Raw genomic sequence first — 24,853 nt, 5'->3', positions numbered from 1 at the left:
GTGGGGTGGAGGAGTGTGTGTGTGGGAGTGTGTGTGTGTGTGCGTGTGTGTGTGTGTGCTGGAGAAAATAAACCCACTTTTATTTATCTTTTCTTTTTATTCACGTGTTTTTGCCCCGTGGGTTTTGCGGCGGGACGGTGTTTTTTTTTTGCGTGGAAACGCCCCCCCCCCCCCACCAACCCCTTTACACGCACACACACACATCGGATTTCTCCGCCGCAGTGCACCTCTCACGCACGGAGGCGCGCGTTCACATCTGGGCAGCGCGTGGAGTCGCTGCGGCGCGTCCACGGAGAAACACGCGTGTTTTTTTTTTTGTTTACGTGTGCTCGCGGTCGGGATGATCACGCGTATCGGGGGGAAAAAGCCGCGCGAAGTTTTGACGCTTAGGTGGAAATTAAAAAAAAAAAAAGCTTTCCACGAGGCTTTCCACGCACGTCGGTGCCCCCGCGTGGAATTGAAGCGGGAGGACAAAGCGCGTTTTTCTTTAGATATGTTCCGTGGGGCAGAAGGGGGGAACGTCCAACCCCCACCCCCACGCCATCAACCCACAACTCACCACCCCACCCCACGCTGGCCCCCCCCCCCACGCAGCCCCACCAGCCGCCGCCATGTTTCCACTTGAGGGTTTTATTAGTCCGGTAATTACATCATACATCACGGCCGTGAGGAGCCGCAGCGCCTGGCACGAGCTGATAAGGACGCGGGACAAAATCACCCCCCTCCCCCCCGTGACCACCCCACGCACTCTCAACCGCCCTCCCCGCCCGCTCCACAGCCTTCAACCCACCCACCCACCGCCTCCCACGGGTGGGACGTGCCCTTGAGCAAGGCGTCTCTGGGAACCCACCCCCTCCACGCGACCGTGACAAGTTCTTTCTCGTGACGTCACGACCCACGCAAGGTTTGGAAGATGTCCAATGAAGGTTTTTTTTTTGTTTGTTTTTTTTTATTTCACATCCCGCATTATGAAGAACTTAGATAGTATCTGTAGTACTGCAAAGAAGATACAAGAAGCTACAGTCCAGAGAAGGATCAGGAACGAGTCCATCAGAGGAACATGGTAGATGTTTTGGAGACATTGGAGGTCCAGAGGACGACCAGAGAGAAGGTTGATGGACGTCGTGAGAGAAGATATAAAGTTAGTTGGTGTGAATCCAGAGAATAGGGTTAATGGAGAAGGTTGATTCACTGTGGAGGTCCCTGAAGGGACAGAAGAAGAGATGACATAGAGTACAAGGAGTACACAGAGTACACAGAGTACACAAATACATGAAGTATGTGGAGTAGACGGAGTATGCAGACCCGGAGCAAGACGGTTGTAATCTGCGTCTCCACTTAATTGGACATAAACCTCTTAGAGGGTCAAACAGCGGACATCTGTTGTGACAGCGTCTGTGGTTAATCCCTTGGATTAACACCTCACCCCCCCACTCTCTCTCACACACACACACACACACATATATACAAGTGGCTAATTCAACTGAAAGCGCCAACTTTTCCACATCTCCTCCATCGACTATGTTTACCAGTGAGGTTCATGAGGCAGCAGCACTGCGTGCCTCACTTGGTGGATCTTTGCAGCTGTTTTCTGATCGCTCAGCACAAGAAACTGGAAACACACATGCGGATGTTGACAAACTGGAATTATAGTTCATCCAGCTAAAGTGATTAAACATTTTAATAGCGATGTACAGAGACAGCAATCCGGTCTTAGCGCATAGCATCAACGGGGAATCTACGTTGAGGCTCGACAGTCGGCTGCCTCACCGCACGTCTCTTCTCAGTATTTGAACAGTGCATGCTAAATCCAGCCATTTTGAATAAAAAACAATCTAAAACCGGGGGTGTGAAATGAAAGATACCTTTATTGGGCAAATGACTGATCCTTTTTTTCATTTGACATTTTTTTCTTTCCAAGATTGGCAGGTGAGGCACAGCGTCTTCTGCCTCCCCTGACTGTACCTCGCTGCTTTATACATATAAATACATACATATTTACATTTTGTCTTCCCTGCCCTCCCTCTCTCTATCACTCTGTCCTCCCTCCCTCCATCCATCCCTCCCTCCATCACCCTGTAACCCCAATTAAAGAACCTTCTTTGCAGTAACTAAACTCTACCTCCCCTTTGCTGCAGGTCAAAGGTCACCCCGTCCTCCAGGGCACCTCCTAGAGCAGGGGTGTCAAACTCAAATACAAAGTCACAGGCCAACATTGATATTCATTGAAAAAAAAATCTCCCTCCATATAAAACATTTGCTTCAAGCCTGACTATGGAACAAGCAAAGCTTCATTCAATAATAAACCAATAAACTAATACTAATATCCTGCCCATGTCTTGGAGTAGCAAGAAAAAGTGCATAAAGAAAAGGCTAAACATTGCTCAGTTTGATCTTTTCTGATCTTCTGCCTTTCTTTTTACCATTTTTCTAAGGGGTAGCATTAGCGCCAGTATTAGCATAAGGTCGCTATGACTGCTGTCAGCAGAGGAGACGGCGTTTCTGGGTCCAAAACACCAGCAAAGCATTCTGGGATTTGTAATCGGCTCTAATAATCATTTGGTACAGCTTTGCGGGCCGGCGGGCCAACGAGAATGTCTTAAAACTTCAGATTTTTCTTCAAATACGTAAATCAAACGCGTAAACGACATTTCCCACAATTCATGTTACCCGTGACTTAGATCGCAGTGAATCCACATCAATGCTATTTCAACAAGTGGAATTGGGAAATGCAAAAAAGATCCCTAAATGTCCACAAAGACAAAGGTTGATGCAGATAGAAGGCTGTTTCAGCGCTAGTATTAGCATAAGGTCGCTAGGAGTACTGTATATGCTAAAGAACACAAGTGTCAACCTCTGGTCCGCGGGCCAAATGTGGCCCGCAGGGTGGTTCTGTTTGGCCCGCGAAGCCACACCAAGACTATTACAGCTGGCGAGCTGGAATTCTAGCCTGCATGTACCGCTAATACTACAACTTCCAGAGTACTCTGCTGGTGTTTTGGACCCAGAAACGCCGTCAGCAGTCGACGGCAGTCGTAGCGACCTTATGCTAACACTGGCGCTAATGCTACCCCTCCGAAAAACGGGGAAAATAAAAGGCAGAAGATCAAACTGAGCGATAATTAACCTTTTCTTCATGCACTTTTTCTTGCTACTCCAAGACATAGGCAGGATACGAGTATTAGTTCATTAGTTTATGATTGTATTTTTATTTTTACATTTATTATTAGCTTTCATAATTCAGAAGTCTGCAAATAAGAAGAGGCACATGATTTTTATGACACTTTTATTTAAAAAAAAAAATGAATGCCATTTTTTCATTTGAATTGCATGTGTGCAATACGAAGTTATATTGTATAATATGAAGCTTCGCTTGTTCTATATTCAGTTTTTAAGCGTCCACTCGGAAAGGTTGGTTGTTACATCTGGATTTTTTTCACTAAATATCAGCGTCGTTCCCGCGACTTTGTCCCGGTTTTGAATTTTGTCCCGCTGCGTATTTGAGCTCTAGAAGATCGTAGATTTCCCTCCACGGGTTCTCGGTCATCTTGTCTTGTAACTTCTTATCTAAAGCGGCGGATTCATCCTGTTAGAGTGCTTCCATAATCAATCCGAAGGTGAGGGTTGAGGGATCTTCCTCCGGGGTGATTACGCTCAAATCCAGATCCCGGGGATTTATTTAGACCCCGGAGGCTTAAATTTGTCCAGTTGACCCGGGACGCCGGCGCGAGAAGATCCAGGAGCACCTCGGCGTCCCATGCAGCGCTCGGCTCTCGACCCCAACACCTCCTCCTCCTCCGGCCCGTTGCCGCGGGGGGGGTTCGTGGCGCTCTCCGTCGTCATGGCGCTCTTCACCGGGCCGGCCATCGTGCTCAACGCGGCGGTGATCGTCGTCACCGTCCGGCACAAGCAGCTGCGGCAGCCGCTCAACTACGCCCTGGTCAACATGGCGGCGGCGGATCTGGGCACCGCCATGACGGGAGGGGTGCTCGCCGTCGTCAACAACGCGCTGGGCTACTTCTCCCTGGGGAGGACCGGCTGCGTGATGGAAGGTTTCGCAGTTTCCCTTTTCGGTGAGTGATCGAGCGGAGGGAGGATGCTTCTTGATTGACAGGCGTGGGTGTGACGGCGCCGTGTCCCCAGGCATCACGTCGCTGTGCACGGTGGCGCTGATCGCGGCGGAGCGGATGCTGGTGGTGTGCCGGCCCCTGGGGGCCTTCGCTTTCCAGCGGCACCACGCGCTGCTCGGCGTGGCGCTGTCCTGGCTCTGGTCGCTCGTCTGGAACCTGCCGCCGCTCTTCGGCTGGGGCGATTACGCCCCCGAGGGCGTGGGGACGTCCTGCGGGCCGGACTGGAACGGCCGCCAACCCGGGAACGCCTCCTACATCCTGGTGTACTTCGCCGTTTGCTTCGCCGCGCCCTTCGCCGTCATCCTGGCCTCCTACGGCCGCCTCATGTGGACGCTGCACCAGGTGACCACCCGGCGTCGCCACGGCAACGCATCACAAACCAGGGGTTTTATACCAAGCAAGGGAATCTCGACTTTGGAGTTTTCCAAGCCGCGAGGCGTCGCTCTGTCGGTTTCTTGCTTTGTGATCCGAGATTTGGCGTTTTAAGACAGCGTTACGCGCCGCCGCCGCGACCTAGCATTGAGAAACACGGACGGACGAGGAAGAGTCGTAGAACGCGTTCAAAGCGGTTTGATGAATTTAAAAAGATTTGCGTCTTAACTCCGTCCGTAAAAGGAGTTTAAACATAAAGTGTAGCAGAAGCTACATTTAGCATAGCATTGTAGCATTCAAGGTGTAGCCGGTAAGATCTTTGTCTGATCTTCCAGTTATTTACATTTTCTATCATGTATTATTTGTTTTACACTAATTGTTGTTTTATACACTAATTCCTGTTGAAATATTCTTGTCGTGGAAACTGGACTTGAATTTTTTCACTTCTTAACAAGAATATTCAACTGTTATACATAAAGTACAATTTTCTAATCTAAAAGCATGTAAGAAAACCCCCTAAGTGAAGGTATTTCTGAATTAATATGCATTTTTAGCAACCGATTTGTGTGTGTGCTTGCTCAGCTGAAAGTAATCTCACCTGAGAGGTTTGAAATCCGGCAGGTGACGCGGATGGCGTGCGTGGAGGACGGCGCCGTGGCCAAAGGCGAGGTGAGGGTGGCCTGCATGGTGGTGCTGATGGTCGTGACCTTTCTGCTCAGCTGGATGCCCTACACCGTCCTGGCCCTGCTGGTGGTCCACGACCCGGAAGTGGAGCTCCACCCGCTGGTCGCCGCGGTTCCCGTGTATCTCGCCAAGAGCAGCACCGCCTACAACCCCATCATCTACATCTACTTCAACAAGCAGGTCCTACAAGCAGATCTTTTGGAGGGGAGGAAACAGCGCCATCTAGTGGCGGATTAGCGGAAGTGCAAGTTGGAAACAAGACAAGCGTTTTCATGCATTTTAACTCCTTAAAATGAACCAAATTACAAGCAGGTCCTACAAGCAGATCTTTTGGAGGGCGGAACAGCGCCATCTAGTGGCGGATTAGCGGAAGTACAACTTGGAAACCAGACCAGCGTTTTCACGCATTTTAACTCCTGAAAATGAACCAAATTGCAGATCTTTTGGAGGGGAGAAAACAGCGCCATCTAGTGGCGGATTAACGGAATTACAAGTTGGAAACCAGACAAGCGTTTTCATGCATTTTAACTCCTTGAAATGAACCAAATTAGCCGTCAAGTGTAATTTACGACTTATCGATCCTCAATTCTAATCGGATGCATTATTGATTGCACCCCCCTGCCTCGGGAGGACGGCAGCTATAAGCCTCCGAACGTCTTGATCCAGAATTAACATTCAGCATGTTAAATAATATCACTTAAAAGGTAAACAGGGGTGCATTACGTGTATATATTTATATTTACGCGTTTGCATTTTTTCCCCCTTTCGCATCCGACCGTGACCTTTGACCTGCGACACCTGCGGCGGATCGGACGAATCCCCTCCGCCGGACTGACTTTTCCTTTTTCCTTCCCTCTGTTGCAGTTCCGCAAATACGCCGTTCCCTTCCTGCTCTGCGGGCGGACGCCGTGGCCGGAGGAGGACGAGGCCTCGGAGGCCGTGACCACCGTGGAGACGGCCAACAGGGTGACCCCGAGCTGAAACACGTTCTCGCCGCTGTATCTCGAAAAAAAAAACAAAACCGTGTGTTTGTGTGCAGACACCTTTCTGGAATAAAACAAACAAACAAACAAAAAAAAAAACGTCTTTTCCACCAGGAGACACACCACCACGATAAGTCGGCATACCTTTATTGAACGGTGATTGATAGAAAAAAAAAAAAAAACGCCGGCGCGACGGCTCAAACAAGAGCCGAGGCCCGGAAAGTCAAATAAATATTTTTTTTTTTAAAAAAAAAGAAGGTATTACTAGACCCCCCTCCCCCCCGGGGGGGTTGTAAAGCATCTGCTACCAGGAGGAAAGAGGTGAAAGAACAGCAAAAGAGCAAATATCAAGACTTTTCAAGTGGAGGACGTCACCACGGGGTCTCATCTGTACATATGTTACAAGATCTTCTACTTTGACACCAGAACACCGACGGCTGTAATAAGTAACCGGAACAATATGAAGGAATCTATAGAAATGCTCAAAACGGGGCGCGTTTCTCCGCGTACGGCGCACCTCAAATGCATATACACATATATATATATGCATATAAATATATATGACCCGATCTTTCCCGGCGTTGCGAGGTGAGAATGACACACATCAGCGTCCACTGAACCATACGCACGGTCACAAAGAGTACAAAAACTCGTCTCACCTCGATACACAAAAAAAGGTCTTTTTAGAAAAAAGGGGGGAAAGTAAAGGAAAAGCACTGAAACACTCGGGGAGGAAGAAGGAAGGAAGGAAGGGAAAGGGGTTGTTGTGCAAAGACAAAAAACAGCTAACGTGTGCTAATATTTAAATACCACTGGAATCCGCGTGTTTTTTTTTTTTTTTTTTTTATATATATATATTTTTTTTTTTTCTGGGACCCCTGCAGGAGCTCCCGGACGTGAGGTAAGTTCTTCTCAGCCGAACGCGACCTTTAAATTTTTTTTTTTTGTTCTTAAAAGTGTTTTAGAAAAAGAATGCATATCTTCAGTTCAAGAAGGAGGGGAAGAAGAAGAAGAAGGGGGGTTGCTACAAAGAGGAAGGGCGTGGAGGAGGAGGAAGAAGAAGAAGAAGAAGAAGAAGAGGAGGCGGCGACGTCGGTCACCAGCAGCAGGACGACAGCGTTTTTTTTCCAAACGCGCAAACGTGTCGAAGAGCCCTTTCGGTGTGCACACAAAGTGGGAAACCCATGGCGTCCACATAGAAAATGTGTCTTCTTTTTTTTTTTTTTTTTTTTTGTAGTCGCTCCGATCCAGACGCTCCGCCACGGGATGGGACGACGAGACGATGATATGTCGGCGCCTCGTTGGCGAGGAGGGTTTAAGGGGACGTATTGCTTAGCCTTTCTCAGGAGACGGGCGTCTCCTGCCTCCTGGGAAGGCCCGTCTTCTGTCCGTCGGCGGCGAGGAAAACCGAAAAAAAAAAAAAAAAAGGCGAACCGTGAAAAGATGTGGGGTGGAAAAAAAACAAGTGCATATATTAGCAAAACACACACACACACACACACACACACACGCAGGAAAAGGCGGACGTGGCTCCTCAGAGAAGAATGCTAGCTAGCTCCGGCGGCGCAGCAGGAGTCCCGGCGGACCGTAAATGTATTGCTGATCTTCTCGAACGAGATTAGAAAATATAGATTTATCTCTTTACAAAGGGCGGAGGAGAGGGGGGCTGAAAAACCGGGCTTGCGTTTGGCTCGGCGGTCGTCACGGCGATCTGCTGAAAGGGGGGTCGAACGACGACTACGGGGGGAGGAGGAAGAGGAGGAGATATGCCTTTTCTATGCTTGCATTGAAAACTTGCATGATATGCCAACCCTTAGTAAAGTGACTGAGGTCATGACATCGTGCAGCTGATTGTCATCACCCCGAGGAGGATCTGCCCCCCGTCCTGGTCTCGGATCCAGGACAAGCCCTTGGACAGGAGGGTCAGGTCTGTCCCCCTGTGCTCAGATGGGAGCCGGATCTCGGCTACGACCCCCAAACCCTCCCTCCCTCCCCGAGAGAATCCAGGAAATAGACGGCGCCGAAGAGCCTCCCCTTCCCTTCCCTTCCCTTCCCTTCCCTTCCCTTCCCTTCCCGCGTGCCTTTTTCTCTCCGGCGTAAAAAAAGGCACTTCTTTTGGTCGGATCTGTTTTTTTTTTTTGTTGTTGTTGTTCTGATTGATTGACCGCAGCCGGACGGAGTCGGGTTCTGCCGGCCGATGGAGGCGTCCCTTCCAGCCGCCGCTATAAAGTCGTGATGCAGATCATCTCGTCGGCCAGGTCCTCCTCGTACGGAGCCCCGGGTTCGGCGTCCGGCTCCTCGTCGCTGTAGCTCGCCGCCGTGTCCTGCAGCTCGTAGTCCCTCGGCGCCAGCAGGGGGAAGACGCTGACCCCGTTGATGCCGCCGTTCAGCAGGTGGCTCGCCGCGCTCTCCATCTCGTCGATGGTCATCTCGCAGGCGTCCGCGATCTCGTGCTTGGTCGCGGCGACGAACTTGGGGTCCTTGGCGTACCTCCCGAGGCCCTCCGATATCAAAACCTGCGCGGGCGGGGAAGACACCGGTTGACTAGCGGCTCTACCTGGGCGACTCGCCGGCGCCCAAAACTCACCGCCTCCACCAAGCTAGTAGCGCTGCCTCTCTTCTGGTGGTACTGGTTGTGGTACTCCAGCGGCACCTGCAGGTGAACCGGCGAGTAGGACCTCTGGGAGAAGTCGGGGTCGTCGGTGTACCAGGAGCTCTTGCGCACCGACACCTGGCTGCTGGCGGCGCTGCCCCGGTGCGGCCGGTCCACGCGGATGAGCGGGGTGTAGTACGGCGACTGGTCCTTACTGGCCGGCGTGGCCGGCGGCGTAGCCCAGGAGCGGGTGGAGCGGGTCGGGGAGAGGCGGTGGGCTCGGCTGGAGTCCAGACCCGCCACGGCCATCACCTGGGAGGGGGAAGGCGCGAGTCAGAACCGCGTCGGACGTCGACGTGCGGGGGAGGTGAGCGGGTTCGGGGGTTACCTGGTGCTGCATGAGGTGCAGGGGAAGGGCGGTGCGCTGGTGCGGGAGCTCGTCTTGGCTACTCTGTCGGCGCAGACACTCGAAGTTGAATGACGGTCGCCTGTGACCTGGACAAGCCGGGGTGCGGACGGCGTGAGTGATCGTCGTCGGCGTGCGCATGCGTGCTCTGGTGCGAGGCGACCGGGCGGCGACCGACCTTGAGGCGTGGCGGGAAGCAGCCGTCTCTTGGGCGACCTCCTGGAGTTGCGGTACAGCGGCTGCTCGTCGTCCTCGTAGCAGCTGTCCGGGTGATGGTAGCCTTTGGGCGTCTCGTACTCGGCGTCGCTGTTCTGGTACCTTGGCAGGGGAGGCGGGGTAAGAACCGGCGTGTCGCACGGGGGTCGACTTCAACGGCGGCGGGACTCTCACCTGTCGCCCGATAGCATGCTGTCGTCCTCGTAGAACTCCTCGCCGCTGTAGTACTCCCCAGAGAGGCGGTCGTCGTCGAACTCCTCCTCCCGGCGGATGGTGGGGTGGCGGCGTTCCCCTCCGTGGGACCTGGCGTGGAAGGAATGGCGTTCAGGGAACGGCTCGGCGAGGGGGTCGCCATCCCGGGGCCATGCGGCGCCATGCAGATGCAAGCCGAGGGGTGTCGCGGCCGCGAGGCAAAACCGAAACCCGGCGTCGTCGTCGTCGTCGCCGCGGCGGCATTCTCCGGAAGCTTCCCGCGAGGGAGGAGCGTGTCGGGAAGGGGGTTCTGAAGCCATCGGCATCATCTCCAGAGCAGGCACTCGGGGGGGGGACGCATGCAGGGAAGCAGCGCCGCGATGCTGGCCAATCACAGAAGGGGGGCGGGAGCAGCGACGCCACAGGACAAACAAACAAACAAACGAAAGTCCGTCCGCGAGCCGCCGAGCCAAACCTAGAAAGGACGTACCTAACATAGGTCTCATAGTAGCGCCTTCTGTCCAAGAGAGCGGGAAGGTTGGGGGGTCAAGAGAGAGCAAGTTGGTTAGGACGGAGTAAAGGGGTAGTAAAGGGGTAGTTAGTTAAGGACGGGTCGGCGGAGGCGCGACTGCTGGCGCGGAGGGCGTCCCCTTCAGGCGCCGCTGGGGAATTCAAGTTATTTCATTTCCAGCCAGACGTTCCCCCTCGGGAAACACGTACCTTTGACCTTGCGGCGTGCGCGCCTTTTCGTAGTCGTAGTAGGCGCCGCGGAGCCCCGGGTAGCCGTTGGGCGGCGCGTGATCGTAGTAGCGGCGGTGGCCGCCGTTGGGGAGGCTGGACGCGTTGGCGTTGTTGAGGTTGATGTTGGTGGATTTGGGCGACTTGGCGTAGGAGTTGTGGTGGCGGCGGTGGTGGTGATGGTGGTGGTGGTGGTGGCGGTGGTGGTGGTTGGCGTGCGACATGGCGTTGGCTCGGGATAGACGCCCCACCGGCTGCTCCATGTGGGCGTAGTGCGGCGGCGGCTGCACCTGGAGCGGCCGCTGCGTGGCGTTGGTCTGGCGGCCGTCGGAGCGCCGGTGGCCGCCGTTCATCAGGTGGTTGCCGAAGAGGCCGCCGTTGCGCTGCGGGACGGGAAAGCGGGGAAAGCGGGGTCGTGAAACGGCGCTTTTTTTTTGGGCGACGGCGCCCGGAAACGAGAGAAAACGTCTCCGGCGGACGGGAGTCGGTTACCCGGTAGATTTCCTCGTCCTCCTCGGGGATGAAGTCCACCAGCTCGTCGTCCTGCAGGTCACATGATATGGCTCGGCGAATCTCCGGCCCGATATCATGCAGGGTGCGGAGGCCGGCCTGTAACCATGACGACAGAGAGGCTAAGCGGCGGGGCGAACACACACACACACACGCACACACACACACCAAGATGGCGGCTTTTTAGGGTTATTTTATCGCCCTCCGCCTCCTCTAAAATAAGCTTTTATTCACAAACACCCTCTTTTTCCATTTATTTTTATTACTTTATCCATTACAAAATGTTTGCGTCTTTTTTTTATACGCCCCTCCTGCCGGACGTCACGATTGAATTATGTAGATCGAAAATATAAACTCTTATAATAAATGAAATAAAAGTTTAATTTTACTAAAATAAAACCAGTTCCGAGGGGTGAGAGTTAAAAAGAAAAAGTAAAAAAAAAAAATCACAAACAGTGTTGAGGACACAAATCTGGTGAAAACATAAACATTTAAAATAAATACAATTTTAAAAAGCTTTTTAAAATTTAAATTCATAAAAATTTAATATAAAAAATTAAAATTATAATAAAAACAGCTTTGAGGGAGTGAGGTAGTGAGGTTAACATTAAAAAAAAAATCACAAACTGAAATGGTGCTGAGGACACAGACAGACAGACACACACACACACACACACACACACACATACACACACACACCAAGATGTTTTTCCCCCCCTGATGATCACACACCCTCCATCTGGAATGTGTCAATGGTCAAAAACGTTAAAAAATAAAAAGAACATTTAAAATAAATAGAATAAAAGCATTGTTTTACTAAAATAAACACAGCTCAGAGGCAGTAAGGGTTTAAAAAAAAATTAAAAATAATCACATGAAATAAACTAAAATGGTGCAGACACACACACACACACACACACACACACACACACACACACCTAAGATGGCGCCTCTTTTCGATTTTTTTTTTCTCCCCCCTTTTTTTCCCCTCTTAATAATCACACACCCTCCACCTGGATTATATCGATTGGTCGAAAACATAAACATTCAAAATAAATAAAATAAAAACATTATTTTACTAAAATAAAAACAAGTCAGAGGGAGTGAGGTTTAAAAAAGATTTTAAAAGAAAAACAAACACATGGAATAAACTAAAAAGCTAAAAGACACACACAAAAAAAGGTGGCGGCTTTTTATGCTTTTTTTTAACCCTCTTAATAATTTAACTACTTAATAATTTTACTAAAATAAAAACAACGCTCTGAGGCAGTGAGGTTTAAAAAACATTAAAAAAAAAAAAAACCACAGGGATTAAACCGAAAAATCTAAATTACACACACATAAAATATGGCGGCTTTTTATGCTTTTTTTACCTCTTAATAATTTTACGAAAATAAAAAAAACGCTCAGAGGGAGTGAGGGTTTAAAAAAACATTAAAAAAAAACAACAAAACACATGGAATAAACCGAAAAATCTAAAAGACACACACAAAAAAAAAGATGGTGGCTTTTTATGCTTTTTTTTACCTTTTAATAATTTTACTAAAATAAAAACAAGTCAGAGGAAGTGAGGGTTTAAAAAACATTTAAAAAAAAAACCACATGGAATAAACTAGAAAACTAGAGGACACACACAAAAGATGGCGGCTTTTTATGCTTTTTATACCCTCTTAATAATTTTACTAAAATAAAAACAGCTCAGAGGAAGTGATGTTTAAAAAACATTTAAAAAAGAACAAAACACAGGGAATAAACCGAAAAATCTAAGACACACACAAAAAACGATGGCGGCTTTTTATGCTTTTTTTTACCCTCTTAATATAATTTTACTAAAATAAAAACAGCTCCAAGGGAGTGAGGCTTTAAAAAACATTGAAAAAAAAACAAAACACATGGAATAAACCAAAAAAACTAAAAGACACACACAAAAAAAAAGATGGCGGCTTTTTATGCTTTTGTTTACCTCTTAATAATTTTACTAAAATAAAAACAGCTCAGAGGAAGTGATGTTTAAAAAAACATTTAAAAAAGAACAAAACACAGGGAATAAACCAAAAAATCTAAATTACACACAAAAAAAAAAGACGGCGGCTTTTTATGCTTTTTTTACCCTCTTAATAATTTTACAAAAATAAAAACAAGTCAGAGGGAGTAAGGTTTAAAAAACATTAAAAAAAAAACAAAACACATGGAATAAACTTAAAAAAATCTAAGACACACACACAAAAAAAAAGATGGCGGCTTTTTATGCTTTATTTAACCCTCTTAATAATTTTACTTAAATAAAAACAAGTCAGAGGGAGTAAGGTTTAAAAAACATTAAAAAAAAAAAAACCACATGGAATAAACTTAAAAAAATCTAAGACACAGACAAAAAAAAAAGATGGCGGCTTTTTATGCTTTATTTAACCCTCTTAATAATTTTACTAAAATTAAAAAAAAAAAAAAATTAAAAATCCCATGCATGAACACACACACACACTCGGCGCGGCGTCTCACCTGCAGGGCGACGGCGGTGTTGTTTTGCGAGGGATGCGCGCCCACCAGGCCCTCCTCCTTACGTTTCTTGAATTTCCTAAAGTAGTCCTGTATCAGGAAGGTGGCATAGAACTTCCCCACGGTTACCTCATCATCTGAGTGAACAGACCACACACACGCCTCCGCTGTCAGCAGCTCAGCCACCTCCACCCTCCACCTCCTCCGGTGCGAGCGAGACACATTCTGAAGCAGAGGTCTGAGTCACTTTGAACAAAAGCGCTGGGGATAGAGGTCACCAAGGAAGAAGCAGGAAGAGAAAGAGAAAGAGAAAGAGGCAACACCAGTTCCATGCCACCACCCTAAAACAGAACTGCTTCAGAATATTCTGAAGTGCTTCGGAAACACATATATATATTTAAAAAAAAAAAAAAAAAAAAAACGAAAAGGCGGACGGCTCGGAGAAGGTGGGCGAGAGACATAGAAAGACAGATTAGTGAGAGTGCGCACGGTCGTACGAGCGGGATGGGGAAATCAAATCGGATAAAAAATAAAAATAAAACGTGGGTTCCACTGACCGCCAGCAGGGGGCACCACTTGATCCAGCAGCTTCATGCTGGTTCTCTTCCAGATCTTCTTGATGACGGCGCGTAGCTCCTCGTTCGCCTGCTCCAGGTTGCCTAAAGGCGCGAGAGAGACGCCGCCGTCAAGCACTTCCTGTTTACCTTTTTTTTTTTACCCGTTTTCCTTTTCTTTTATCCGTTAATAATTGGATAACTATCGTCCAATTTCCACCCTTCAACTGAAGTGCTTTCTTTCAAGCTACTCCATTCTTAGTCCTCATCGATCCGGATTTAGACCTAACCACAGCACCATCACTGCCAGCACACTAGTAACCAATGATATTGCCAATGATAAGCGTTTGACACTGTAGACCACCGCTTGCTTTTGAGAAAGCTGTCTGAAATTGGTTTGGATGCCGCCGGCAACCATAAAAACCTATCTTTAACCTAAAAAAAACAAACAAAAAAAAACTGTGCAATATTTCATTTCACTGTGCAATATTCAGAAACTGTGCAATATTTCATATTTCATCTCATAACAGCTACACTACAATTTTCCCTTCTATCATACTATTGTGCACTCCTTACCTCAATTGTTACTAAGACACTTTATAGTTTATTTTTATTTCTAATTCTACCTTTTCTTTTATATTTATTACTGTTATATTTTCTGTAACTCCGGCACAGCAATTTCCTTCGGGATTAATAAAGTTGTTCTTATTCTTATTCTTATGCGCGTGCCTGCGCATGATTACCTATCCTCCAGGCGACAGTGCATTAAATCTTCGCGTGGAAATTCAGATTTTATAAAAATAGATAAAGGTGTCCCGCAGGGCTCAGTACTGGGTCCTGTACTCTTTACCATCTACACTGCTCAAAAAAATAAAGGGAACACTTAAAAAACACATCCTAGATCTAAATGAATGAAATATTCTTATGAAATACTTTGCTCTTTACACAGTTGAATGTGCTGACAACAAAATCACACAAAAATAATCAATGGAAATCAATTGTATCAACCCATGGAGGTCTGGATTAGGAATCACACTCCAAATTAAAGTGTAAAAACAAACTCCAGGCTGATCCAACTTTGATGTAATGTCCTTAAAACAAGTCCAAATGAATCTGCGTTGCTTCCTGAGTGGACACTATGATTTCACACAAGTGGGATTGACTTGGAGTTACATTGTGTTGTTCAAGTGTTCCCTTTATTTTTTTGAGCAGTATATATTAATGAACTTGTCTCTTCACTTACCGGTTGCCACGCCCACCTTTATGCTGATGATACTATCCTCTACTGTATTGCTAACTCCCCCCAGGCTGCTACCGTCAAAATGCAGCTAACATTTGCACCTGTTTTTAGTTTATCTACTGTTTTTTATCTCCTGTGCAATATTTCATCTCATCTCATAACAGCTACACAACAAGTTTCTCTTCTATCATACTATTGTGCACTCCTTACCTCACTTGTTACTAAGACACTTTATAGTTTCACTGAGACACTTTATAGTTTATTTTATTTCTAATTCTGCCTTTTCTTTTATTATTTATTACTGTTATATTTTCTGTAACTCCGGCACAGCAATTTCCTTCGGGATTAATAAAGTTGTTCTTATTCTTTTTTAATTTGATCTCATTTTATTGTTGTGCTGTGCTCTGCTTTGCTTGTAAACTTGTCGACCCTGAAAATGAGGGGGACCTCAGTGGTCTTACGAGTATAAATAAAGGTTATTATTATTATCATTATTATTATTATCCGTTTTTGTTTTTACCTTCCGTCTTGATCTTCAGCGCCGTTCGCACCAGAGCGAACAGGGTGGCGTTGAACATCACCGTGCCGTCGCTGTTCAGAGGCATGTTCATGGCTACCAGCCTCTGGAAGCGGGAGGAGAGACGGGTAAACATCCGTCCGTCTGGTTTTTCCGACCTTCCTCGGAAACGAGACGGCCGACCTTGCAGGCGACCCTGTGCGGGCACAGCTTCCCGAAACCGAGGGGAGGCTGGATCCGCCGCAGGAGCGTCACCACGTCCAGGTGCTTGATCCTCCCTCTGGCGGCCGGACGGAAAACACAAGTGAGTCGGACGGAAAGGCGGGAGTCGGGGGAAGAACCGCGGAGGACGTCGTACTTGGCCTCGGGGTCGTACTCGGACCAGATCCTCTTGAACTCGTCCAGGTGGTGCGGGCCCAGGATGGACCAATCGCGCGTCAGGTAGTCGAAGTTGTCCATGATGACCGCCACGAAGAGATTGATGATCTGGAGGAGCGGAAGAGGTTTACCAGACACTGGTGTCCATCTGTTTGGTGCAGATAATGGACATACTCCATGTCTGATATCCACCGTATGGCCAAAACAGTGGTTCTTAACCTTGTCGGAGGTACTGAACCCCACCTGTTTTACATGCGCGTTCACCGAACCCTTCTTTATTGGATGGAGGATCGGTTCGTCGATGGGTACAAAGAACAGGCGGAGTAGCCTTTTCATGGAATCTGGCTCCCTTCACCTTGAATCCAGCAAGCGCTATGTTCTTGGAGTTCCCATCTCCATGCAGCTGAAGGAAGCCTTCCCTTAGTTTTGCCGGTGCCGGACTAGAATTGCTCATCTTGTCATTCCAAATCATGCGGTTAGGACATCGATTCCAATCACGTTCCGTCATACATGTGAATCTTCTTCTTTTTTTGCCCGACATAATTAGTATGAAGGGATTGAAATATTAAGAAAGAAATCACATGACGTACCATCACGACAGTCACAAGTTACTACAACTGATCGCGCCGAAATCCCCGCAGCACGGATAGGCTAAGCTATGTAGCGTGATCACCTGCGGCCAGTGATGTCATCACCAATGTGTGTCTTGACCTCCGCCGAACCCCTGGGGTTCCATCGAACCCAGGTTAAGAACCACCGGGCCAAAAGTATCGTCTCAACCAACCAAATCACGGGAATCAGTCGTTCCAACCACTTCCGGGGCCACGGGTGTCTAAAATCAAGCACCTCGGCATGCAGATGGTTTTTCTGCTGAGTCATTGGCTCCAGACCTCCAAACTTCCTGAACATACCGTATATACTGCTTATCCAATACATACTGTAGACACTGCATATTCTGTATATACTGCATATAATAAATATAATGTAGACACTATATGCTGTACACCCTGCACATACTGTGTATATCATTGACACTGTACATGTATGATACACATGTGTATATGCTATATATACCGTAGACACTATATATACTGCACTTTCAATACATACTGAATTTTCAGCACATACTGTAAATACTCCAACTACTGTGCTCTGTAAATACTGTATGTACTGAACACAATGTCAACACTGTATATCTTGTGCATATTATACACACACACACACACACACACACACATATATATGTATACAATAAATACATTTATATATGTGTATACTGTGCTGTGGACATTGTATATCCTCTGCATATTACATATATACTCTGATTAGTACATATATAAATACACACACATCTATACATGTATAAATACTATATACAGCCTAAATATATATATTATTGTATATCCTGTGCAGACTATACACACACACACACACACATATATATATATATATACACACATATATATACACACACACACACATACATACACATTTATATACGCATATACTGTGGACATTGTATATCTCTGCATACTGTATATATACATACACGCACACACACATAAATACACACATCTATATATATATATTATATCTATATAGATGGTAGACACTGTATATCCAGGAGATATTGTTTATCCTCTGCAAACTATAAAAATATATTCACAAATATATACAAATATATAGTAGACACTTTATCCTGTACAAACTATATATCAATGTATATATGTTATAGACTGTGTGTATAGTGTGGACATTGTATATCCTCTGCATACTGTACATATACATAAACACACACACACACACACACATATATATATAAACACACACACACACACTGTTTATTGTGCTCCTGTTAGATGCAATCCTGCATTTTCTTATGCATGTTCTGCACATGTATGTTTGTAACAGGAATAAAGTTGTCGGCGTTTAATGAGGTATATAAAATGTGAGTGTGTTTTATACCAGGAAGGCGCAGAGCATGTAGAAGGTGATGAAGTAGACGATGGCGAATCCGCTGCCGCAGGTCATCTCCTCGCCGGGGTTGTAGTCGGACTCGGCGTCGCACAGTTTCCCCGGCATGCAGGCCAGCATGATCTCCTGCCAGGCCTCCCCGGTAGCGCACCTGCGGGGGCGGGATTAGCGTTAGCTTAGCATCAGGCGCGGGCGTCACGGAGCCGACGGCGCCCACGCACCTGAAGAGGAGGAGCACGGCCTGGGGGAAGGTCTGGAAGTTGTTGTTGCGGTTGATGTGCGTGCCGTCCACCATCGCGATCTTCCCGAACACCTGAAGGGGGACGCCGGTTAACACGTGTGTGTGTGTGTGTGTGTGTGTGTGTGTGAGTGAGACTGAGGATGGCAATACACATTAGCATATTATCTTACTGTTAGCGCAATGTTTGTGTTCTATTAGATGTAATTGTAGCTTTATTGAGTGTGTGTGTGTGTGTGTGTGTGTGTGTGTGTGTGTGTGTGTGTGTGTGTGTGTGTGTGTGTGTGAGTGAGACTGAGGATTGCAATAGACATTAGCATATTATCTTACTGTTAGCGCAGTGTTTGTGTTCTATTAGATGTAATTGTAGCTTTATTGAGTGTGTGTGTGTGTGTGTGTGTAAGTGTGTGTGTGTGTGTATGTGTGTGTGTGTGTGTGTGTGAGTGAGTGAGACTGAGGATTGCAATACACATTAGCATATTATCTTACTGTTAGCGCAGTGTTTGTGTTCTATTAGATGTAATTGTAGCTTTATTGAGTGTGTGTGTGTGTGTGTAAGTGTGTGTGTGTGTGTGTGTGTGTGTGTGTGTGTGTGTGTGTGTGTGGAGGAGAGACGGCCCACGGACCTGCATCCCGATGACGGCGTAGATGAAGAACAGCATGGCTATCAGAAGAGCTACATAGGGGAGCGCCTTAGAGCGAAAGGTAGAAACGGTTAGCATCGCGCTCTTGAAGCTCCGCCCCCGACCTCCACCTGGACTCCACCTCACCTGGAAGGACTTGATGAACGTCCACAGCAGGGTGCGGATGCCCTCCCCCCTGCTGAGAAGCTTGACCAACCTCATGACGCGAAACAGACGGAAGAAGGTGATGGAGATGCGGGCGCTGTCCTCCGTGTTCTGAGAAGGACGGAGAAGAAGGACGCCGCCGGTTAGCGGAAAAAGCCTCGAGCCAACAAGAGAAAGATCTCAGCGCCCGAGACATATGAGCTGAGCCGCTAGCCATGTCGGGAGTGAAACGCAGCTGCAGCAGATATGTTCACCGAGCACCACCTAGCAGACCGTCACACTGCAAGGACCTACAGGGGCGGGGAAGGGAAGGAGGCGAGCATGCTGGAGGAAAACCTCGCCATCACTTGACAAGCATGGCCGCCTCGGTCCAAACATGCGGAGTCACAGTGGCGCCGACCCCCGGAGAGGAGGAGGAGGAGGAGGAGGGTCGGCCGCGAGGTTCTCAGGTCAGAAGGATGGGTGACCTGGTCCAAAGGGGGGGGGGAAGGTTTTCCGGAGACGCGGCGTCACGTTTCGGGTGACGCGCTTTTTCTCCGAGAAGAAGCGGAACATGGAGGACGAACGAGGAAGGTGGAGGGGGGCAAACAGGGAGGCGGGGCTTAGCTAGAGGAACTACAAAGATGGCCGATGTGGGAAGGGGTTTTAGGGGGGGGGGGGCGAGTTTCTTACCCCCAATTCATCCACCTGAGGAGTCTCCGTCGGCTTTAAAATCAAAAACCTGCGTTAATGTTCGGACCAGAAACCCCTCCAGTCTCACAGAGAAAATGGAGACACACTCAACATCACACTGGGGGGGAATAATAATAATAATACTTATAATAATACTTATAATAATAATAAGACACGGACAGGAGGAAAGAGTCTCTACGTGCATGTAAACACGGGTCAGGACGAGCACACAACTTTATCCCCCCTCCCTCCGGGGACGGACGGGATCCCGAAGGAGGTCCGACAGTTAGGGACGTCGAGGAAACCCCATACACCGCGTGTGTGTGTGTGTGTGTGTGTGTGAGACGCGACGGCGATGCAATGTCGCCCCCTTCTGGCAGACCGTGGAATCCGAGCGCAGCGTCTTGAATGGGAGGACGAACTAAACGGACGGGTGGAAGTGTTTGAAGTCGAACACACACACACGCACACACACACGCACACGCACGCACACACACACACATCATCGACATGAAGGGTAAACAATCAGCGTTGCGTTCAGGAACTCGGCGGTTTGGATTGTGCGATGCAATGCGTTTTTTTTTTTTTTTTTTTTTTTTGGTTCGTCATGGCAAAACCACACAGGGGCGACGTCGGGCGGCAGGAGGTCAAAGGTCAGAGGTCGGAGGGGACCCCTCCGTCCGTGCACGAGGCGCAGAACCAGCAGGGATGGCGGAATGCGGGTGGCGGTGGGGAGGGGTTAGCTTCGAGAGGTTCTTTGGCTCATCTGCGGCCACGGCGCCCATTGAGCATGCGTTCTGCATTGCCACGCTGCTGGGGGGTGGGAGGGGGCACACACACGCAAGGGGGGATGTGTGTGTGTGTGTGTGTGTGTGTGTGTGTGTGTGTGTGTCGGTGAGAGGGGGGGGGGGGGGTCGGTGCAGTCATAGCAATGCGGCCACTCATGCACATCAGCGGTGCCCTGCGGCAGGAACGGCCATGACGGGGCGCCCTCGCAACCGGATGCAGAGAAAGGAGGAGGACGAGGAAGAAGAGGAGGAAGAAGAAGAGGTGGACGTAGAAGAAGAAGAGGAGGAGGAACCAAGACTGGAAGGTGGGGAGGGGCAGTTGGTGGAGAAAACGCTCATGCACCTGACTGGGTTTCTACACACCTGCGCTACACATGAGCTCCAACCCTGAGCTTTAAGAGCTCACTACGGGAAGACAGAACAGACAGACAGTCACTCACATGGACAGACAAGATATCAAAGAACCTCGGACGCCGCCGGACGGGGGGGCGGACGGGGGGACGGACGGGGGGACGGACGGGGAGGACGGACGGGGAGGACGCCGCTGGACAAACGCGCTCTTACCTTCATCTACCGCGTGGAGAAATAAAAAGTTATAGACGTGTTTTGTTTTTTGCTCTGAGCTCCAGGGCCGTTCTGTCTGGAGGGGAGGATGCACACACACACATTTGTGTGTGTGTGTGTGTGTGTGTGTGTGTGTGTGTGTGTGTGTGGGAGGGGAGGGGAGGGGGGGGGGACTGACCGGAGGAGAATGGAGCGGGTGGCCGAGTGCCATCTGCAAGAGGCGGGACATGGGAGAGATGTTAAGCTAATAATGCTAATGTTGCTTCCCGGCATGCATCGGGAGGAGGCTGCTCGCAAACACACACACACACACACACACACACGCGCGCGCAAACATGCACACACACACGTGAGAATGTGCACGTGAATGATCACGTGCACGAGCGCCTCCGCTGCAGGCGTGACAGGAAATGGGAGGCGAAGCAGCAGCAGCAGCAGCAGCATGCAGGGATGGATGAAGGTCACACACACACACACACACACACACACACGTTTGAATCACCACGCATGCATTGAGCACCAGGTCACACACACACACACACACACACACACACGCTGGGAAAGCACGTGGATCTCCAGAGAAACAGCACTGCAGCTCAGAAGAAACCAGAACACTCAGGCGACGGTGCGTTCAGGTTCGCTCCGGGAAAAACCATTTCACGTCCCTGCGCCCCGAAAACGGGGAAAAAGGGGGGGTTCGGACCGGTTCGCCGCTGGAAAGGGGGTTCGGGGGGGGTGGGGGGGGTCCGCATGGATAAAGTTGTTGCGGAGGACGGGGTTCACACACAGACACGTTCGCTGCCATACTTGCCTCTACAAGTTTCTACGGAAACAAAAACAAACAAAACAAAAAAAAACAAAACAAACGGACAAGAGTGAGAGTTAGACAGTGCGGGCGGATCTTCACCCAGACGCCCCAAAAAACCCGAAATCGAGAGGAAACCAGAGCGGCGAACTCGGGCTTGTGGTGAAAAAAGAAGAAGAAGAAAAAGAAGAAGAAGAAGTACTTACGTTGACTTCGGTGATAGCGATATCGACGACGCTACCCACAACTATTAAGGCGTCAAACGTGTTCCAAGCGTCGGCGAAATAGTGCTGCGGTCGGAGGACGGCGAGGGGTTAGAGGTGTGTGAGGAGAGGAAAGCGGACGGATGATGGGATGGAATGAGGGAAAAGAAGAAGAAGAAGAAGAGGCGTTAAGGGGGATCAGACAAAGAGGTGTCTGGCGAGAGGTCAGAGGTCAGAGGTCGGAGGTCGGACGTCCCTTTTTCTACTTACGTCGATCTCACTGAGAACAATGTCTACTATGCTGCCGATCACGACCAGGGCGTCGAACACGTTCCAGGGGTCCCCGAAGTAGCCCTGGGTGAGGGCGGGGGGGCGATCGATAGCGTGAGCGCAAAAACGGGGAGGTTTTCTATTCTAGATCTGCGTCACGAGCGTCCACACACACACACACACACACTTTTTTGCTAGTTGGCACTGCACACCACGCCGTGTCTTACTAGCATCCTGTCCTTCTTGGCGACGCACAGCTTCAGCAGCGTTGAGGGGAAAAACGAGGGGGGTCTTGGGTTATTAAATAGCCGGGGGGGGGGGCGAACAGGAAGTAGCCGTTGATTGGCTGGGGGGGCAAACAGGAAGTAGCCGTTGATTGGCTGATGGTCCTAGCAGTGCTACGCTCGCTGCGGTCCATTATCACCATCAATAGCTCCAATAGCTCACCATCTCCAAAATGGCCGACTGTGTTCATGATACTTGTATACAGCGGTACCTTAAGGTACCGATCTAATTCCTTTCAAAAGTGGGTTGGTATGTTGATTTTTTTTGTGTCTTAAATGAATTTAACAAATTAATTAGTTCCAACCCCCACACCCAAAAGTCAAATTGCGATTATATGATATGGGTCACATGTACACCATGTTCGTGCTTAATTTCCATAGAAAGCATCTTCTTCTTGGGTTCACCTCTTGCTTTTTCAGGGCCAAACTTCTTCTTCTTTTCCTTTGGGCCTTTCCCTTCAGGGGTCACCACAGCAAATCTACCTTCTCCATCTAACCCTATTCTCTGTATCTTCTATGTCCATAAATCTTCTCTTTGGTCAAATCCAGCATCCGTCTACCAACATCATCACTCTCCCTCCTCTGTACATGACCCAACCATCAATGACCTTCTCGACAAAACATCTAACATGTGCTGTCCCTCTTCATCTCTGCCACCTCCAGCTCTGCTTCCTGTCTTTTCTTGGATGCCACTGTCTCCAAACCACACAGCATCGCTGGTCTCACCACTGTCTCGCAGCGATCATACATGTCCTGCACCGGTCTAACATACTTCTCTGCCTCTCCAGACTTCCTCAGTCAATACCAGAGTTCCTCTCTCGGCACCCTGTTGTATGCTTTTTCTAGGTCTACAAAAGCGCAATGCAGCTCCATCTGACCTTCTCTTTAGTTCCCTATGATGAAATGATGGCACAAAAGAAGCTATGCGTACAAACTACCCGGACCAAGTGGTCAAGGGATGCCGTAAGGCAACAAGGCGACAGCGATGATGTCATGACGCGTACTCGAGTTGTATGAGCTTGCTTGGCGCATATTTTGATTTTCTCGCTGAAAATTCGTGTCTTATGGGGCCGCTGTACTTCAAATACAAAGTACGTAACCCATGTTGGAAAGTATTTTCCACTTGCAAATATTGGTACTTGTACAACGTGGATGGGGCCCAGTCGCACTCCCTGAGGAACGTCCATGTTCTGGTTGAGCTGTGTGTGTGTGTGTAAGTGTGTGTGAGGTCTCACCCTGGGCTTGAACGCGATGAGTTTGAGGACCATCTCCACGGTGAAGACGGTGGTGAAGACCATGTTGAGGATGTCCATCACGTAGTTGAAGAGCGCCGACTGGCCGTAGTGCTGCAAAGAGGCCGATTTGTTAGACAAGAAGAAGAAGCAGAAGAAGTTCCTCGGTTCCTCGGTTCCTCACCTGGACGGCCAGGCAGAGGGTGTTGAGCATGATGAGCACGAACATGATGTACTCGAAGCCGGTGGAGTTCACCACGTACCAGAACTTGTACTGGTACGGGTTCTTGGGGATGTACCTCCTCAGTGGACGGGCCTTCAGGGCGTACTCCACGCACTGCCGCTGCACACACACACACACACACGGGTTTTAATGAGACACACACACACACATGTACCCCCACACACACACACACCTGGTTTTTATCCAGCTCGCAGTTCTTGTACTCCTTCTCCCCTTGCTCTTGGAAGGTGACGATCACGAATCCGACGAAGATGTTCATCATGAAGAAGGCGATGATGATGATATAGATGATGAAGAAGATGGAGATCTCCACGCGGTAGTTGTAGATGGGACCCAGGTTCTCCCGGTTGGAGTCGATGGCCTTGTACAGCAGCCTGCGACGGAAACCACCTTTAGCGTCCCCGGCGTCCGATTGGCTGCGGGGGGAGAAAAGGGGCGGGGCTTACGCTGGCCAGCCCTCGAAGGTGGACACGGTGAACAGGGCCATCATGGCCATGAGGACGTTGTCGAAGTTGAAGTCGCTGTTGTGCCACAGGCGCTTGTGCACGGTGGGCTGGTTCACGTCCCCGTCCTTGTAGAGGATGTAGGTTCCCCTACGGAGGAAGGGGGGCGGCTTTGGTCCAGAACCCGGATACCTTCGGCGTTCCGGTTCCGGACCAGGACTTACTTGCACTCCTCCGGGCTGGACTTGGCCTCGTCCGTGCAGCGGTAGAACTTTCCCTGTGGAGTGGGAGTGGGGAGTGGGGAGTGGGGTGAGGGTTCGAGCATCCGCATAGAGTTGC

The 24,853-nt window shown here is 49.0% G+C and overlaps 2 protein-coding genes across 8 annotated transcripts in view; one reads left to right on the top strand and one right to left on the bottom strand.

Moving 5' to 3' along the window:
* The first annotated feature begins 3,742 nt into the window (after positions 1–3,742).
* LOC147221923 (parapinopsin-like) lies at positions 3,743–6,180 on the top strand. The gene is made up of 4 exons (XM_086169060.1): positions 3,743–4,073; positions 4,144–4,472; positions 5,124–5,366; positions 6,051–6,180. The coding sequence occupies exons 1-4, from the start codon at positions 3,758–3,760 to the stop codon at positions 6,165–6,167; spliced, it is 1,005 nt and encodes a 334-aa protein (XP_086025186.1). The 5' UTR covers positions 3,743–3,757; the 3' UTR covers positions 6,168–6,180.
* A 119-nt stretch (positions 6,181–6,299) lies between these two features.
* Positions 6,300–24,853, bottom strand: part of cacna1da (calcium channel, voltage-dependent, L type, alpha 1D subunit, a) — a 48,356-nt gene continuing 29,802 nt past the window's right edge. For 2 of the 7 annotated variants that reach the window (XM_086169056.1, XM_086169058.1), the window contains 24 exons: positions 24,739–24,791; positions 24,518–24,664; positions 24,244–24,445; positions 24,012–24,170; positions 23,831–23,941; positions 22,045–22,128; positions 19,682–19,714; positions 18,992–19,120; positions 18,848–18,913; positions 18,205–18,296; positions 17,975–18,134; positions 15,990–16,117; positions 15,815–15,911; positions 15,635–15,737; positions 13,878–13,979; positions 13,324–13,457; positions 10,807–10,923; positions 10,297–10,697; positions 10,067–10,093; positions 9,559–9,687; positions 9,347–9,486; positions 9,151–9,257; positions 8,757–9,074; positions 6,300–8,685 (listed from right to left, as the gene is read on the bottom strand). In XM_086169056.1, coding sequence (XP_086025182.1) covers positions 8,392–8,685; positions 8,757–9,074; positions 9,151–9,257; positions 9,347–9,486; positions 9,559–9,687; positions 10,067–10,093; positions 10,297–10,697; positions 10,807–10,923; positions 13,324–13,457; positions 13,878–13,979; positions 15,635–15,737; positions 15,815–15,911; positions 15,990–16,117; positions 17,975–18,134; positions 18,205–18,296; positions 18,848–18,913; positions 18,992–19,120; positions 19,682–19,714; positions 22,045–22,128; positions 23,831–23,941; positions 24,012–24,170; positions 24,244–24,445; positions 24,518–24,664; positions 24,739–24,791 — 3,333 coding nt within the window. In that variant the 3' untranslated portion in view covers positions 6,300–8,391. The remainder of the gene's footprint in view (positions 8,686–8,756; positions 9,075–9,150; positions 9,258–9,346; positions 9,487–9,558; positions 9,688–10,066; positions 10,094–10,296; positions 10,698–10,806; positions 10,924–13,323; positions 13,458–13,877; positions 13,980–15,634; positions 15,738–15,814; positions 15,912–15,989; positions 16,118–17,974; positions 18,135–18,204; positions 18,297–18,847; positions 18,914–18,991; positions 19,121–19,681; positions 19,715–22,044; positions 22,129–23,830; positions 23,942–24,011; positions 24,171–24,243; positions 24,446–24,517; positions 24,665–24,738; positions 24,792–24,853) is intronic. The other 5 variants (XM_086169057.1, XM_086169059.1, XM_086169053.1 and 2 more) reach the window with 4 other exon arrangements.

Source organism: Fistularia commersonii, chromosome 21 (assembly GCF_037954325.1).
Source record: "Fistularia commersonii isolate RoL2024-O1a breed Wild chromosome 21, RoL_Fcom_v1.0, whole genome shotgun sequence".
Classification (NCBI taxonomy): Eukaryota; Metazoa; Chordata; class Actinopteri; order Syngnathiformes; family Fistulariidae; genus Fistularia; species Fistularia commersonii.
The sequence above is the reverse complement of the archived record's forward strand: the minus strand, read 5'-3'. Positions and strand labels throughout refer to the sequence as shown.

Excerpts from the sequence above, each read along its gene's own strand:
- LOC147221923 (XM_086169060.1), top strand. The coding sequence starts at position 3,758 with ATGCAGCGCTCGGCTCTCGACCCCAACACCTCCTCCTCCTCCGGCCCG. Across the intron at positions 4,074-4,143 it reads TTTCGCAGTTTCCCTTTTCG|GCATCACGTCGCTGTGCACG; the intron begins GTGAGTGATCGA and ends CCGTGTCCCCAG. Across the intron at positions 5,367-6,050 it reads ACATCTACTTCAACAAGCAG|TTCCGCAAATACGCCGTTCC; the intron begins GTCCTACAAGCA and ends CCTCTGTTGCAG.